Source organism: Argentina silus, assembly GCF_951799395.1.
Source record: "Argentina silus genome assembly, chromosome: 6".
NCBI lineage: Eukaryota > Metazoa > Chordata > Actinopteri > Argentiniformes > Argentinidae > Argentina > Argentina silus.
This window is the reverse complement of record NC_139660.1, coordinates 7,310,338-7,324,619: the sequence shown is the minus strand read 5'-3', so window position 1 is coordinate 7,324,619 and position 14,282 is coordinate 7,310,338. Positions and strand designations below refer to the sequence as shown.

The 14,282-nt window shown below is 43.4% G+C and overlaps 2 protein-coding genes across 6 annotated transcripts in view; both read left to right on the top strand.

The window, feature by feature from the left end:
- Positions 1–5,062, top strand: part of dlg1a (discs large MAGUK scaffold protein 1a) — a 92,008-nt gene extending 86,946 nt beyond the window's left edge. For all 5 annotated transcript variants that reach the window (XM_083670975.1, XM_083670977.1, XM_083670976.1 and 2 more), the window contains 6 exons: positions 324–374; positions 1,283–1,384; positions 1,532–1,704; positions 1,868–1,977; positions 2,173–2,264; positions 2,473–5,062. In XM_083670975.1, the coding sequence (XP_083527101.1) occupies positions 324–374; positions 1,283–1,384; positions 1,532–1,704; positions 1,868–1,977; positions 2,173–2,264; positions 2,473–2,579 (635 nt within the window). In that variant the 3' untranslated portion in view covers positions 2,580–5,062. The remainder of the gene's footprint in view (positions 1–323; positions 375–1,282; positions 1,385–1,531; positions 1,705–1,867; positions 1,978–2,172; positions 2,265–2,472) is intronic.
- A 1,609-nt stretch (positions 5,063–6,671) lies between these two features.
- On the top strand, positions 6,672–13,972 carry meltf (melanotransferrin; the record flags this gene model as incomplete). Its single annotated transcript, XM_083671580.1, has 16 exons — positions 6,672–6,773; positions 7,434–7,592; positions 8,291–8,390; positions 9,005–9,190; positions 9,510–9,660; positions 9,999–10,066; positions 10,282–10,469; positions 10,858–11,020; positions 11,191–11,342; positions 11,475–11,571; positions 11,822–12,016; positions 12,170–12,323; positions 12,580–12,647; positions 13,114–13,301; positions 13,586–13,778; positions 13,905–13,972. 16 exons carry the CDS (start codon positions 6,672–6,674, stop codon positions 13,970–13,972), a joined length of 2,232 nt encoding a protein of 743 aa, XP_083527706.1.
- Positions 13,973–14,282: the final 310 nt, after the last annotated feature.

Here is a 14,282-nt window from a genome sequence, read left to right as displayed (position 1 = left end):
CTTTCACGGCTTTGTTGTTTTCATGTGCAGATTCTTTCATGAAAAGCTAGTCAGCTCATAACCTGTCTGCCTCTCGTCCTGTTAGCTTATCTATGATATGTTGCAATGCAAATGGAGCGACAAGAACTACACTCACACTCACGCACACACTCGGGCGCACACACACACACACACACACACACACACACACACACACCACACACACACACACACACACACAGCATGCTGGCAGCTGGTCCTAGCCATAACCATTGCTCTATCACAGTGACCACTGCAGCCTCACTGTGTCTAAATATGGGCGCTTGGTCTCTCCAACCAATCAGGTGGCCAGGAGGAGTACGTCCTGTCCTACGAGCCAGTCACACAGCAGGAAGGTAAGGAAGTGCATACATCATCACTCTGCCATACTGTACCTTTGGAATAGATAGGGGCCAGGTTCCAACACTTCTAAAATGCATCCTTCCTTCCTTTCTTTCTTACTCCCTTCTTTGAGGTAATCACTGAGTCAATATAACTGGTGAAAACGAGGCATCATTGCATGTACATTACAGTAGTTCTCCACAATCCTGTCATGTCAGATCAGTGATTACATGAAGGACAAAGGGAGAGAGGGAATGAAGGATGCATTAAAATTATTCAACCAGAGCCCCTAAGAAGTACAGCCTTGACCCAGAACTGTCATACTCATGTTAACATGAGTATAAGGAAGACTCTAGTCTGACACAGCTGGTAATTATTTATTATTTAACCTTCATTTAATCAGGTATGTCATTGAGAACACATTCTCTTTTAAATTAATGACCTGACCAAGGAGGGTCACAGAAATGTGCAGCAAAACAGACAAGTTAAGTTTACAGACAGAATGAACAGTACTTAAAAATTCATAAACAAGACATACATATTTACAGCAGACACATGGATAGGGGGCAACATCATTAAAACACAAGGGACATAACTGGTGGCTATTAAAAATAATTAGGCTCTAAAACCAGCCACAGGGGTGATAACCAGGTCATTTGCATATCTGATGAAATTGGGGAGGGAGATTAATTGGTTGAGTTGTAAGTCCTGTTGAAGTGTATTCCAGTCAGTAGCAGTAGAGTGTTGGAATGTTTTGGAGCCTGAGATGGAGTGGGAAGCGGGGACAGACAGGGAGATGATTATTATTTGAGTGTAGGCTGTAAGAGGACTGGGAGAATGTGAGGAGTGTGGCTGTACAACAGACCCTCTGCTGGTCACCAGGGGTATTAGTTTTAACATCTCTCCTCTTGTTTCTGTCCAGTGAACTACGCGCGACCTGTCATCATCCTTGGGCCAATGAAAGACCGGATCAACGATGACCTCATCTCAGAGTTTCCTGACAAATTTGGTTCCTGTGTCCCACGTGAGTAGGACATTTTGTTGAATCTTCAATTAAATGTTGATCCATGTCCTTGTAACTGAATGGGTGCTGCTATTTTTGGCCAGGTCTTTCTTGTAAAAGAGGTTTTAACGAGTTAATTTTAATTTCAATATGCCAATACTTTTCCAGACACAACCAGGCCGAAGAGGGACTACGAGGTGGACTCTAGGGACTACCATTTCATGGTGTCCAGAGAACAGATGGAGAAGGACATTCAGGAGCACAAGTTCATCGAAGCTGGACAGTATAACAACCATCTATACGGGACCAGTGTCCAGTCTGTGCGAGAGGTGGCTGAGAAGGTGAGAGGGGGAGAGGGATGAGAAGGAAGGTATGGAGGGATATGATATGGTAGATATGGCGTATGGTGTGGTATGTTATGTTCTGATTTGAAAAACCTCTCTCTCTCTCTCTCTCTCTGTCTCCCCCGCCCCCTCTGTTTTCTCGCTCTCTTTCTCTTTGTAGGGGAAACATTGCATCCTGGATGTTTCGGGCAACGCCATCAAGCGTCTGCAGATGGCCGTGCTATACCCCATCGCTGTCTTTGTCAAACCCAAAACCATAGAGAACATTCTGTAAGCTCAAGTTTACATTGTTTTCATTTTACTTTTTTGTTTTTTTATGAGGCAGAAGAGTGCTGCTCTGGGGGGAGATTAGAATTTAGAGTTTCGAAAAACCTAGAGGTTTTATTCAGTCATAATTGATTCAGTTTCTTAGTCCTTTTTCTCTCATTATAATTTCTGTATTTTTTTCTCTCTCTCTCTCTCTAGGGAGATGAATAAGAGGCTGTCAGAGGAGCAGGGAAGGAAGACGTTTGACAGAGCCATGAAGCTGGAGCTTGAATTCACTGAACACTTCACCGGTGAGCTCCCAGGACACGTACCTTCAACATTCAATCTAACCTGCTTAGCAGAAAACATCAATATTGTTTAACCCTGTAAACACTGTCTATAGTAAAGTAAAGTAAAGTAATCACATGCTTGAGGTTGTTTGATTGATGTTGTGAATTAGTGCTCTATCTGACTGCTGCCCTCCTCCCTATTCTCTTTCTCTCCCTCTCTCCTCCACAGCTATCGTCCAGGGGGATTCTCTAGAGGAGATCTACAGCCTGGTTAAACAGCTCATCGAGGAGCACTCGGGTCCCTTCATCTGGGTGCCTGCCAAGGAGAAGTTGTGAAAAGACAGAAGAGCTACCCTTTTTCTTTTTATTCTCTTCTTCTCTGATTTCACTCGTTTTTCTATGACCAACCTGGCCTGCTGTGATGGCTGGCCCTGTCGCCCTGAGCTTCGAACAACACACACACACACTACGCTTCTCCTCTCTGTCACATACACTTGTGTAGTAACACACTTGTGTCGAGAGAGCTGATCACCAAAGACTGGTGTCTGTTCTCCCCCCCCCCCTCTCTCTCTCTCTCTCACACACACACACGCACGCACGCACACATACACACAGACACACACACACACACTGGTGGTCAATGCTGTCTCGTTCTCACACACACACACACACTCTTTTCTGGTGTTCTCCTGGGCTCTCTCTCTCTCATAAACTGGCGTGTGGACCTTGTCTCTGGATCGATTACTTTTCCTGCGAAGAATCGTTTTCTTTTCCTGCTAAGGGGGAAGGGCTCTGCCTGACCAGCGTCTTACTAGGGAGATTTCTATGGTACACTTCCTTAATGTTTAAGGAAAACAATTTAGATGCATATATATGATTATAATTATGTTGTTTATTTCTTTGTTGTTGTTGTTGTTGTTTTTTTTTCATATTAATGAAAGTAAATGCATTCATGTATCGGTTCGTAAAGAGAATGACATGACGGCTAAACTTTTGCACGTTATAGCTTTAAAGAGCATGTTTTTTCGGACAATATAATTTTTTTCGTCACATTCTCCCAATGTTTCGTTGGTCTTTAGTTCTCCTTTTTAGACTTGTATCTGAACGACATCATAGCCATGCTTTTTCTGTTCTCATGTTGTATGTTCATGCTCGCATTTGTAATGACGTCTGCTCACCTGACACAGCCACACTGTCGCCCGAAACCAGACTGAATTTTTGTTTTTGTTTGTTTCACTTCCCTGAATATCAGTTTATCTTAATAAACATATGGCATAACTGGTTTCAAAGAAGGCAGGTCGAGAGACAGAGGTGAGAGACAGAGGGAACTGAGGATAAACTCAGTCTGGTTGCAGGCTAGACAGAGCTGTGTTACTGTTGGTTAAGTACACGGAGGTACGGGGAGTGTTGAGTGTTCATCACTCCAGCACAAAGGCAATCTCTAACACCATCAGCCTTCATTCAGTCACCCATCATGGATTTATTCATGTCAATACGCTTTGGGGTTTCCCCCAAACAACATCACTACATCACAACATTGATTTTTACTTCCAAACGAAGAATATACAGTGAGTGGCTGTTTTTAAAGTCCTGGTGTCCATGTATTAGTAGGTGGTGAAACACTAATGCAAAAACAGAAAGAAAGAATCTATTGTACACTGAGATTTTAACATATATTTAACCCTCAGTCTACTGCCTATTTTGTTATAATAAAAGTCTATATTGAGCTTCACTTAAAACTATACAGCTATGGGGAATTATTTTCTTTGCATTGTGAAACATAAATATATAAATATGAATATATATATATAAATATGATTATATTTTCCTTTACTTTCACCACCTCCTCCCCCTATGTTTATGTTAGTTTCTTATGCACTATGTAAACCAGGAGAGAGCCACAGTCCTGTCCTGGTACAGGCCCTGCTACATGGACTGAGGATGGGGTTGGGACAGGGCACGAAGTTACCCCACCTCTGGACCCTGGTGGTGGGGTTAGTGTGACGGACCTGGGTTTGAAGCCAGGTCTCCCATATGGAAGACATGAACAAACCTGCTAAGCTAAAGCCTTGGCTTTAGCTTGTGGAGCTAAAGCATGTCTTCAGGTCTCAGGCAAGGTAACTCATTAAGTGAGCATGGTCACTGAACCACCTCCGCTACATTAGATTGGGACCATAAGCTTGGAGTGTGGTGTCTGGTTCAGGCTGGGTCTAGTGAATAAGGAAGAAGCAGTGGAAATGTAACTAACCGTGGCAGCTAGTTCTCCTCTCCCCACCTCCATGTCCAAAGTCCCTGTGAGTTTTCTTTTTCATGTGATGTGCATGGTTTTTAAAAAGCAATAGTCTTTATTATATAAAAACAAAGAAAGGAATGAAAAAATATGAGTCTGTGTGTGCTCACCAAGGATTGTGAAAATGTCATATCTTCAAGCCTTCATATGGGTTTCGTCCAGACAGACAGACAGACAGACAGACAGACCACTTGTTGATGCACCTGTCGCTCGTATCTGAAGGGAAAGGTCTAACAACAATGTGCTCCGAAGAGCAACGCCTTTAATTCTCCACTGGGGGGCGCCATGCTGGACTCGCCCCCTCACTTCCATGTCTTCTACCACAGAGATGATTGTTTTCTATAAGACTGCTTCTCCTTCTTCTTCTTCTTCTTCTGATTCTTTCTCTTCCTCTTCTTCTTACCCACCTCCCCTCTGCTTTCTATCTCATCTTTGGACTAGAGTCTGTAAAAACCTCCCTCTTTGCTTTCTGTTTCATTCCATTTGTCCTACAGAGGAGAACTGCCAATAAAACAAACCTTTTCTCATACATGGCAGAGCTGTGCGAGTCTTCAATCAGAGTGACCCTCTCCTCCCCTTCTCATGTTGAAGAATGACTTCATGGGTTAAGTCAAATACCTTTGTACAGTACTTTACAAGGTGATGTTTTTTGTATTAGGGTTTACCCCACTGATCAGTTTAACCACCTATTTGTCCACCTGTTTATCATACTACTACATTCCTGTCTTGAAGGTGACTGAGGTGTCAGGGATGGTTTACAGTTTACACTCATGAGACTATTCCATTAGTCCCATTGTATTAGGGAAACTACATAAAGTGCAGAATAAATATTTGAATGTACAGCATTTGTCTTTTGACTCAGGGCTGCATACAACACATTTCTTATGATACTCATGAAATCCATTTTGAAATCTGTATTTTCGTATTTGTATTTTCATATAACCACTACATTCTGCAATCACTTCTGTTTTATGGATTAAGAAATATTTTAGTTATGGAATAGAGAGTATCTGATGTGTCTAGAAGTGCAGAGGTTTTTCACTTTCACTGTGCCTGGCTGGGCCTGGGGTGAACAGCAAGAACTTTACACACACACACACACACACACACACTATCTATCTATCCTGTTATAAAAAGTTTTCATGGTGTTATAAAGTAGAGCTATCTCCCAAGAGAACTGGGACAGACATATACCAGGTAAGGACAGTGATATGGTACCGCAATTAGTAGCATGAGATTCTTTTATGATGGATCAGCATCCTGAAAGTCATGACGTGGGTCTCTAGTTATGCTGATTCTGAGGATTTCATGTCAGGTCACAATGTTCACACTAAGGAGTAACGAATGGAGTGACATGTTACAAAAGTGACATATTGAATAATGTTTTGTACTCCTTCCTTCATGGGGCCTCAGTTGGACCCCACTTTGAGAAACACTTCACAAACACCATGTGTGATGTTGCTTCTTTACCATATGAAATGCACACCTGGTATAGCCTATTCATGAGCAAAATGATATCATCCAACATGTATGACCCCAATAGCAAACCAAAATGTGTTTATGAATACCAATGGCCTGCACACCCTGATGCCAGGCTACAATATAACAGCTTGGATCACAATAGTTCACTTCTTCTCTCAAGTGCTACATTTTACTTTGACAGCACTCACAGTGTACCTTGCCTCATAACCTTACCCTTACCATTTACCACCCTTGTAAAAAGAAAAAACTTGACTTAAGTGTGGCCTTTGCTAATGTAGTTAGGCTACAGTATATCCGTTTCTGAGACCTTGCTGAAATGTCCGGGAACAGTGCCCCTTAATGGGTTTATGACAGAGAACGGAATACTGATAAGCAAATACTGATAAGCTGATTGAAAAATAATGTTTTGCGGTTATAGAGTTCTTGCCACATACATTTCAACAAATCACCACAGGACAAGATCATATCATGATCTTACAGTATATCGATAAGTTTAACCTATTGATGGTCATGGATTGCGAGTCCTAATTGCAACTGGAGAAAATGCAGACCAAGTCATGTGCTTTTTAATACATTATTATTTCCAATTTCATTATCTCGGCGAAAATAGTTATTTTATAAGCAACCCTCCCTGCACGTCCTTGAGTTGTTGGACGATGGAAAAGCACCGGCGGAGGTGGGGTCTTGCCCGTCAATGCCTCCTGTGTCCCGGGCTTGGCACTGCGCCAGGTGTGGGCATTAGAGACGTGTCATCTCAGGTAAGGACTGTGGAGTCACTGGGTTTGAGAGAAGTACGTCGAAGACGCAATAAAAAGGAACGGTAGAAGTTTCGTGACTATCATGCATCTGTGTTGTAAAGAAAAAGTAATTTAAAAACAAAAAAAACGCTTGCCGTTATGCGGAAAACCCGACTTGGAATTTGGACTTTGGAGCTATCATCAGAGGTCAGGCAATTATAAATAAGGAGGTCGCGGAGCATTTGGCATTTTCTCACCAGCGTTACATCATGGCCATGTGGATTGTGTTCAGTTCGCTACTAATGCTACAAACAGGTGAGTTTTTTATTCTGTTTAAAGAAGATAAGGACATAGTCCAAGCAGTGTTTGATTGCTTTCATAGAATATAACAAAGCACACCAACTGGACATTTAGGCTAATTAGGCCAACACAATTTTCTAAAAAATCTAAATAAATACATTAAAAATGAATAGGTCTCTTATATTTTCTCTGAATAGTCATTGTCAGTGTAAGACAGTTCAGCTCAATTGATCATTTCATACGGAATTGAATTTCCTTTTGGGTAGGCTACACTTTGGGTACATATTTTGGTCCACTACATTTCCATGCGCTCCAATTTCGTAATGAGCAACCATTAGACCCACAATAACAAGTCAATAATGTACACATGTATTTCTCCATTCAGTTTCTGGCCAGAGCAATATAAGATGGTGCACCATTTCACACGAAGAATTGATGAAATGTAACAGCATGGCGCAGGCCTTCACCGCTGTCTCCATTCGCCCCACGATCAAGTGCGTCAGCAGCGCAACTGTGGAGGGATGCGCACAGAAAATCACGGTGAGTTAGTTTGTGATACACTCACTGAGAACTTTATTAGGAACACCTGTACACCTTCTTATGGTGGAGGTGGTGTAATGGTGTGGGGAATGTTTTCTTGGCACACTTTGGGCCGTTAATACCAAGCAATCATGCTTGAGTGCCACAGCCTATTTGAGTATTCTTGCTGACCATGTGCATCCCTTCATGGCCACAATTTACCCATCTTCTAATGGCTACTTCCAGCATGCACCATGTCACAAAGCAAAAGTGATCTCAAACTGGTTTCATGAACATGACAATGAGTTCAGTTCTTCAGTGGCCTTCCCAGTCACCGGATCTGAATCCAATAGAACACCTTTGGGATGTGGTAGAATGGGAGATTCACAGCTTGAAAGTGCACCTGAAAAATCTGCAGGAATTGCGTGATGCAATCATGTCATCATGGACCAGAATCTCAAAGGAATGTTTCCAACATTTTGTGGAATCAATGGCTGTTTTGAGAGCAAAGGGAGGCCCTACTCAGTATTACTGTTCCTAATAAAGTGTTCGGTGAGTGTATGTGATGTGATATTTTAATGTTCAAATAAAAATATCTTTGTGCTGGATAAAAGGGATATCACCTTTGTGAGGTGACCCCATTTTTTGCAATGTGGTCTACCAGAAGAAGAGTCATAAAAAGACTAAACATGACCATAACACATTCCATTATTTTTCAGAAAAATGAAGCAGATGCCATTTCAATGCGTTCTAGGGAAATTTACAAGCTTGGACTCGAAAATTCCTTCAAAATGGCAGCAGGAGAGACTAATTCAGATGGTAATGTCCACTCAACACAGGGACTGGGGGATCTCTCTCTCCACACACACACACACACACACACACACACACACACACACACACACAAACAACTCTGGTTTATCTGGCTAACATCTTTACTCTGTATTTATGGAACTGTTGTGCAAATCTTACCCTTGAACCTGGAGAGAGGGAAGCTTAGTAATAATGGTTAGATTTATAGATATTAATCAAGAATATTAATGTTGACTATCACCAATGAAGCAACATATCACATGGTATACGATTGTTCTTATTTAACATTTCAAGGATACTAATAATTTATCTGTGTGCGGTTATCTCAAGGTAGGCGATTGGAGATTGCTCATTGTCATTGATTAACTTAAAGGACAAAGTCATGCCCCTGACTGTGTTGTATGTGGACAGCAACATAAAGGGGAAAATTAGCTGATCATAGGTCACCAGTGATGTAACTATACGGCCAAGCCAGGAAGGACAGCAGAGCACTTTAACCACAAATGCTACCATACTGTAGTTCTGGAAGTATCACCACATGTGTCTGTTCTAACCTGTCTAACGTTACCCAGCCACACTGACTGCACTGACCCCTGACATGTGACATCTGACCCCCACAGGAGATGGCACCTCCTACTACGCAGTTGCTGTGGTGAAGAAGTCAAATGCTGGCATCAATATCAACACGCTGAAGGGCAGGAAGACATGCCACACGGGCAAGGGTCGCACGGCGGGCTGGAACATGCCCCTGGGGTACCTGATAGACAATGGCAAGATGTCCGTTATGGGATGCAACATCCCACAGGGTAGGACATTTTATACTGTATGTACAGTATTCACACAACACACTGACTCCTGACTCCTGCTCAAAGCATTGATGTGTGTGTGTGTGTGTGTGTGTGTGTGTGTGTGTGTGTGTGTGTGTGTGTGTGTGTGTGTGTCTGTCTGTCTGTCTGTCTGTCTGTCTGTGTCTGTGTGTTCATGTTTGCATATGTCTGTGTCTGTGTGTTTACACAAAGGAAACGTATGAATTGAGGATCAAACCTAGATGTGTGAGATATTTTCGGTCACTCTTGTTGTAGGAAATGCTTGTGTATTATTAAAATAACGTCTGTTTTTCCCCAGGAGTGGCAGATTACTTCAACTCCAGCTGTATTCCTGGGGCCCAGGCGGACCCCCCCTCCCTCTGTGCACTGTGTGTGGGGAACGGAGCAGGACAGAATGTGTGTGACTATAGTGACAAGGAGAAATACTATGCTTACAACGGTGCCTTCAGGTAACACACTAATACAACCCTCACATATCTGCTCAGTGCCAAGGTTATTATTATATAATAATAATAATAATAATAATAATAATAATAATAATAATAATAATGGATCGGATTTATAAAGGGCATTTCTTTAACCCAATGCGGCTGTACAACAACAAGAACAAATAGAACAATTTTGTTATTATTATTATTATTAATAATAATAATAATAATAATAAAATAAAAATAATAATTTAAAAAAAATCTTTGTTTTGTTTTTATTGTCCTCATTGGCGCAATCCAGTGAACTCAACATTTTCTGTTTCTCTCTCTCTTGCTCTCTCTCTCTTTCTTTAATACAGGTGTTTGGTTGAAGATGCAGGAGAGGTGGCTTTCGTGAAGCATACCACTGCTAAGGATAACACTGACGGTAGGATGATAATCTGATAATCCTTTCTGATCTAGAATCAGCATAACCTCCCCAGATCCTAACCTAAGACACTAGAGGGAAAAACTGCCCCCATAAACAACTGACCCAAGATCAGTGCCAAGGGGCAACATTATCGTACACCGCTGTGTTGTAGGGAAGGGGGACCCTGCTGTTATATAACAGTATAACCCCTAGTCTCTCCTTCTCTGTCGTAGGTAACGGGGACCCTGCCTGGACCACGGGGCTGCTGTCTGCAGACTATGAGCTTCTGTGCAGAGACGGGACACGGGCACCGGTGTCAGACCACCTCAGATGCCATCTAGTCAGAGTGCCTGCGCGTGGCATCGTGGTCCACCCAAACATCGACGGTGCTACAGTCTACAACATGCTCAATGAAGGACTGGTGGGTATAGTAGTTGTTATGTTGTTTTATAGTTTATTTCAGCATCATTGCACACAAGCATACATTCATAGTCTAAAAGACAGGGAAAATACTTGTGGTGTGTCATACAATTTATGGAGGAATAAAATTACTGTACATATTTCTTTTTCATTAGAATTGAAAGAATACATTTTCTAAAACAGGGAAAACACAGAAAATATAGACAGTACAGTAAGAGATAGTAGATAATAGTACTACAGATTACAGTACTTTTTACTGACTAGTAAAAATGAGACATTACGGCTATGTGTTGTATTGGTCTATTGTGGGTAGAACACTAACTTGATATTGTCTCTCTGAGGTGTGCTACACTATTCTGAGCCCTGCTCTTGTGTTCATTTTCCACTAGAGGAAATCAGGCTTCTCTATTTTTCAATCGAACCCGCCGAGCTCCAACCTGCTGTTCAGTGATTCGTCAACAGACTTCCTGAGGGCAGAGTTTGAGGACCCCAAGATGTGGATGGGACCAGTGTATCACAGCGCTCTCATAGCCATGGACTGTACTCCAGATGGTGAGATCTGGTCTCTACATCTCTCTCTCCTTTCTCTAATTCCTTCTGACTCTCACTCTCTCACTTCCTCCATCTCTCTACCTATTTAACTGTATAATATCTCTCTGTATAACCCTGCTGACTGCAATGTGTGTGTGTGTGTGTGTGTGTGTGGGTGTGTGGGTGTGTAGAGATCCCCCAGTCCCTGCGTTGGTGTGTGTTGTCCAGCGGTGAACAGCAGAAGTGTGCAGACATGGCTGCAGCCTTCAATAGTAAATCACTGACTCCCAGGATCCAGTGTGTGTTCGGATCCTCACCAGAAAAATGCATGAAGATGATCCAGGTGAGGTGACTAACAACTCTGTGTAACCTTTATTGAGACAGGTTAGTTATGGAACACAACCTTTTGTGACCTTTATTTATCCAGGTTAGTCTCATTGAGAGAAAAAAATGTAATGCACTCTCCTGTATGTAGACTAAAGAGGCTGACGCCATCACCCTGGATGGAGGCTACATCTACACAGCAGGGAAGGACTATGGGTTGGTGCCTGCAGCTGGAGAGAGCTACACAGGTATGCTTTTATTTAATTCAACATTTATTCCAGGAAGTCCCATCTAGGCCTTTTGCAAGAGAGACCTGGTCACAGGCACTCAGGTTTGACCCTGACACATACAAATTAACCTTCCACTGACCCTCTCACCTGGGTCATGTTTGTATACTCATGCCCGTACACTCGCACTCACTCACTCACTCACTCACTCACTCACTCACTCACTCACTCTCTCTCTCTCTCTCTCCCCCCCCCCCCCCCTCTCTCTCAGGGGACAGTGATGGCAGTATCTACTACGCAGTGGCGGTGGTGAAGAAGTCCAACAGTGACATCCAGACAATGGAGGACCTGAGAGGAAAGAAGTCATGTCACACAGGCTACGGACGCACTGCTGGCTGGAACATTCCCATGGGAACCCTCATAGAGAGGGGCCTGATCAGACCTCAGCAGTGCAAGATACCACAGGGTAATACACTATACACCTGTGTATGTTTGTGTGTGTGTGTGTGTGTGTGTGTGCGCATGTGCGCGTGTGTGTGTTTCCTTAGTGTGTGTGTCTTGGTGTGTGTGTTGATCATCCCTGTGGTTGACTCCTCCGCTCTCCCCTCATCATCCTCAGCGGCTGGAGAGTTCTTCCAGAGTAGCTGTGTCCCTGGCGCCAACCAGCCTGGTTTCCCTGCTAACCTGTGTGGGCTGTGTGTAGGGGACAGCAGTGGACAGTACAAGTGTGACAAGGGCAAGGACCTGTACGACGGATACAACGGAGCCTTCAGGTACAGGAGACTACAACTCCCAGAACCCCCCCCCCCTCTTACACTAGGCCACATGAACAAAGAGGTCCATTTGATACTATTATTTATTTTTTTCACATTTTAATTTCTTTTTAGTAATAATTTTTTAGGATGGGTGCCAGCATGGAGGACAGTTTGCTGAGCTCTGTATAGGTTTAAGGGAACAAAAGGAAAGCAATCAAAAGTAGAGGGAGACATTGTCATAGACTCTCATACTGTATTTGTCCCTGTCTAACAGATGTCTTGCTAGCGGAGTAGGAGAGGTGGCCTTCGTCAAGCACTCAACCGTCATTGATAACACTGACGGTAAGACAAACCGTGCATGCGTGGTGTGCATGTGCATGCACTGTCCTTCACGATAAACCCATTAGCCCAGCAATAAACCCTGGGCTATAGATGATGGTAAATGTTTTCCAGTCATTAGCGTTTGCTAAGATGAGACTCTGGATAACCTTGTACCTTAGAGTACGTCTTTCTTTCTTTTTTTCCTCTCTATCTCTTTCTTCCTATCTTGTCTCGGTGTCTGAGGTTACTTTTATTCAGTCTCATTATCTTGTCTGTACTGTATCTTGGGTGAAGGTAACTTAGGTAAAGGTTTCTCTATGTGTGTGTGTGTGTGTGTGTGTGTGTGTGTGTGCGCGCATGTGTGTATGTGTTTGTGTGCTAGCCAGGTAACTCCATGTACTGTATCTTCTTTCTCCCTCCAGTTTTACAGGTAACTGTTCTGTATTTGGGTGAAGCTAACCTAGGCAACTCTCTCTCTGTGTTACAGGTAACTCAGAGGAGTCGTGGGCGTTAGACCTGCGGTCTAGTGATTTCCAGCTGCTCTGCCCTCATGGCTCCAGGGTGAATGTGGACCAGTACGCCCACTGCAACCTAGCCCGTGTCCCCTCCCACGCCGTAATGGTACGACCCGACACCAACATTCACGCTGTCTACGGCCTACTGGACAAAGCTCAGGTAAGACTGTACTACTCAGTATTAACACCTATAGGATGTACACCTACACAATGTACTGGTGTCTAACTAAATTCATAGAATAGTCGTTGAATTATATGAGTGTACATTTACAGTGCTATACAGTTGATTGAGTGATAATTTCAGTATCTCAAAGCAGTGGTATACTGCAATATTGTTACATTGGTATTCATGTTAATGTATGTTTTATTTTGTGAATATTGACACCTCTAAGCTAGTCAGAATGTGTTTTATACAGTAGATTATTCCTTTGTGTTTCCCTTCAGGCCTACTTCAAAGATGACACTGGTTCAAGTTTCAAGATGTTTGACTCTGCCAAGTACATGGGGTCAGACCTGGTCTTCAAAGACTCCACAGTCAGCATGATCGGAGTGGCTGAGAAGAAGACCTACCAGGAGTGGCTGGGTCAGGAGTACATGCACTCCCTCACCAACATGCAGTGCAACTCCTGTAGCACAGGTAAGGTGCACACACACATACAAACACTCATACACTTTCAGACTAAAATAGAGTATATAATATTGTTCCAGCAATGATGTGCAGACAGGTTCACTGACACTGTGTATGTTTGTCTGTCTTCTGCAGTGGTGTCTTCTGCCTTCCTGCTCCTAGTGGCTCTGCTCAGCTCTATCTTCCCCTACCTCTGGGTGTAGACCATGTCTTGTCCCAGTCCTACCTCCTGTCCCAGCCCCTGCCCCAGCCCCAATCCCAGTCCTAACCCCTGTCCCAGCCCCAACCCCAGCCCCAGCCCTAGCCCCAACCAAAGTCCTACCTCCTGTTTCAGCCCTAGCCCCAACCAGTCCAACCTCCTGTTTCAGCCCTAGCCCCAGCCCCAGCCCTAGCCCCAACCAAAGTCCTACCTCCTGTTTCAGTCCTACCCTCAGCCCCAGCCCCAACCCCAGTTCTATCCCCTGTCCCAGTCCTACCCCCAGTCCCAACCCCAACCCCAGTCCCAGCCCTGTA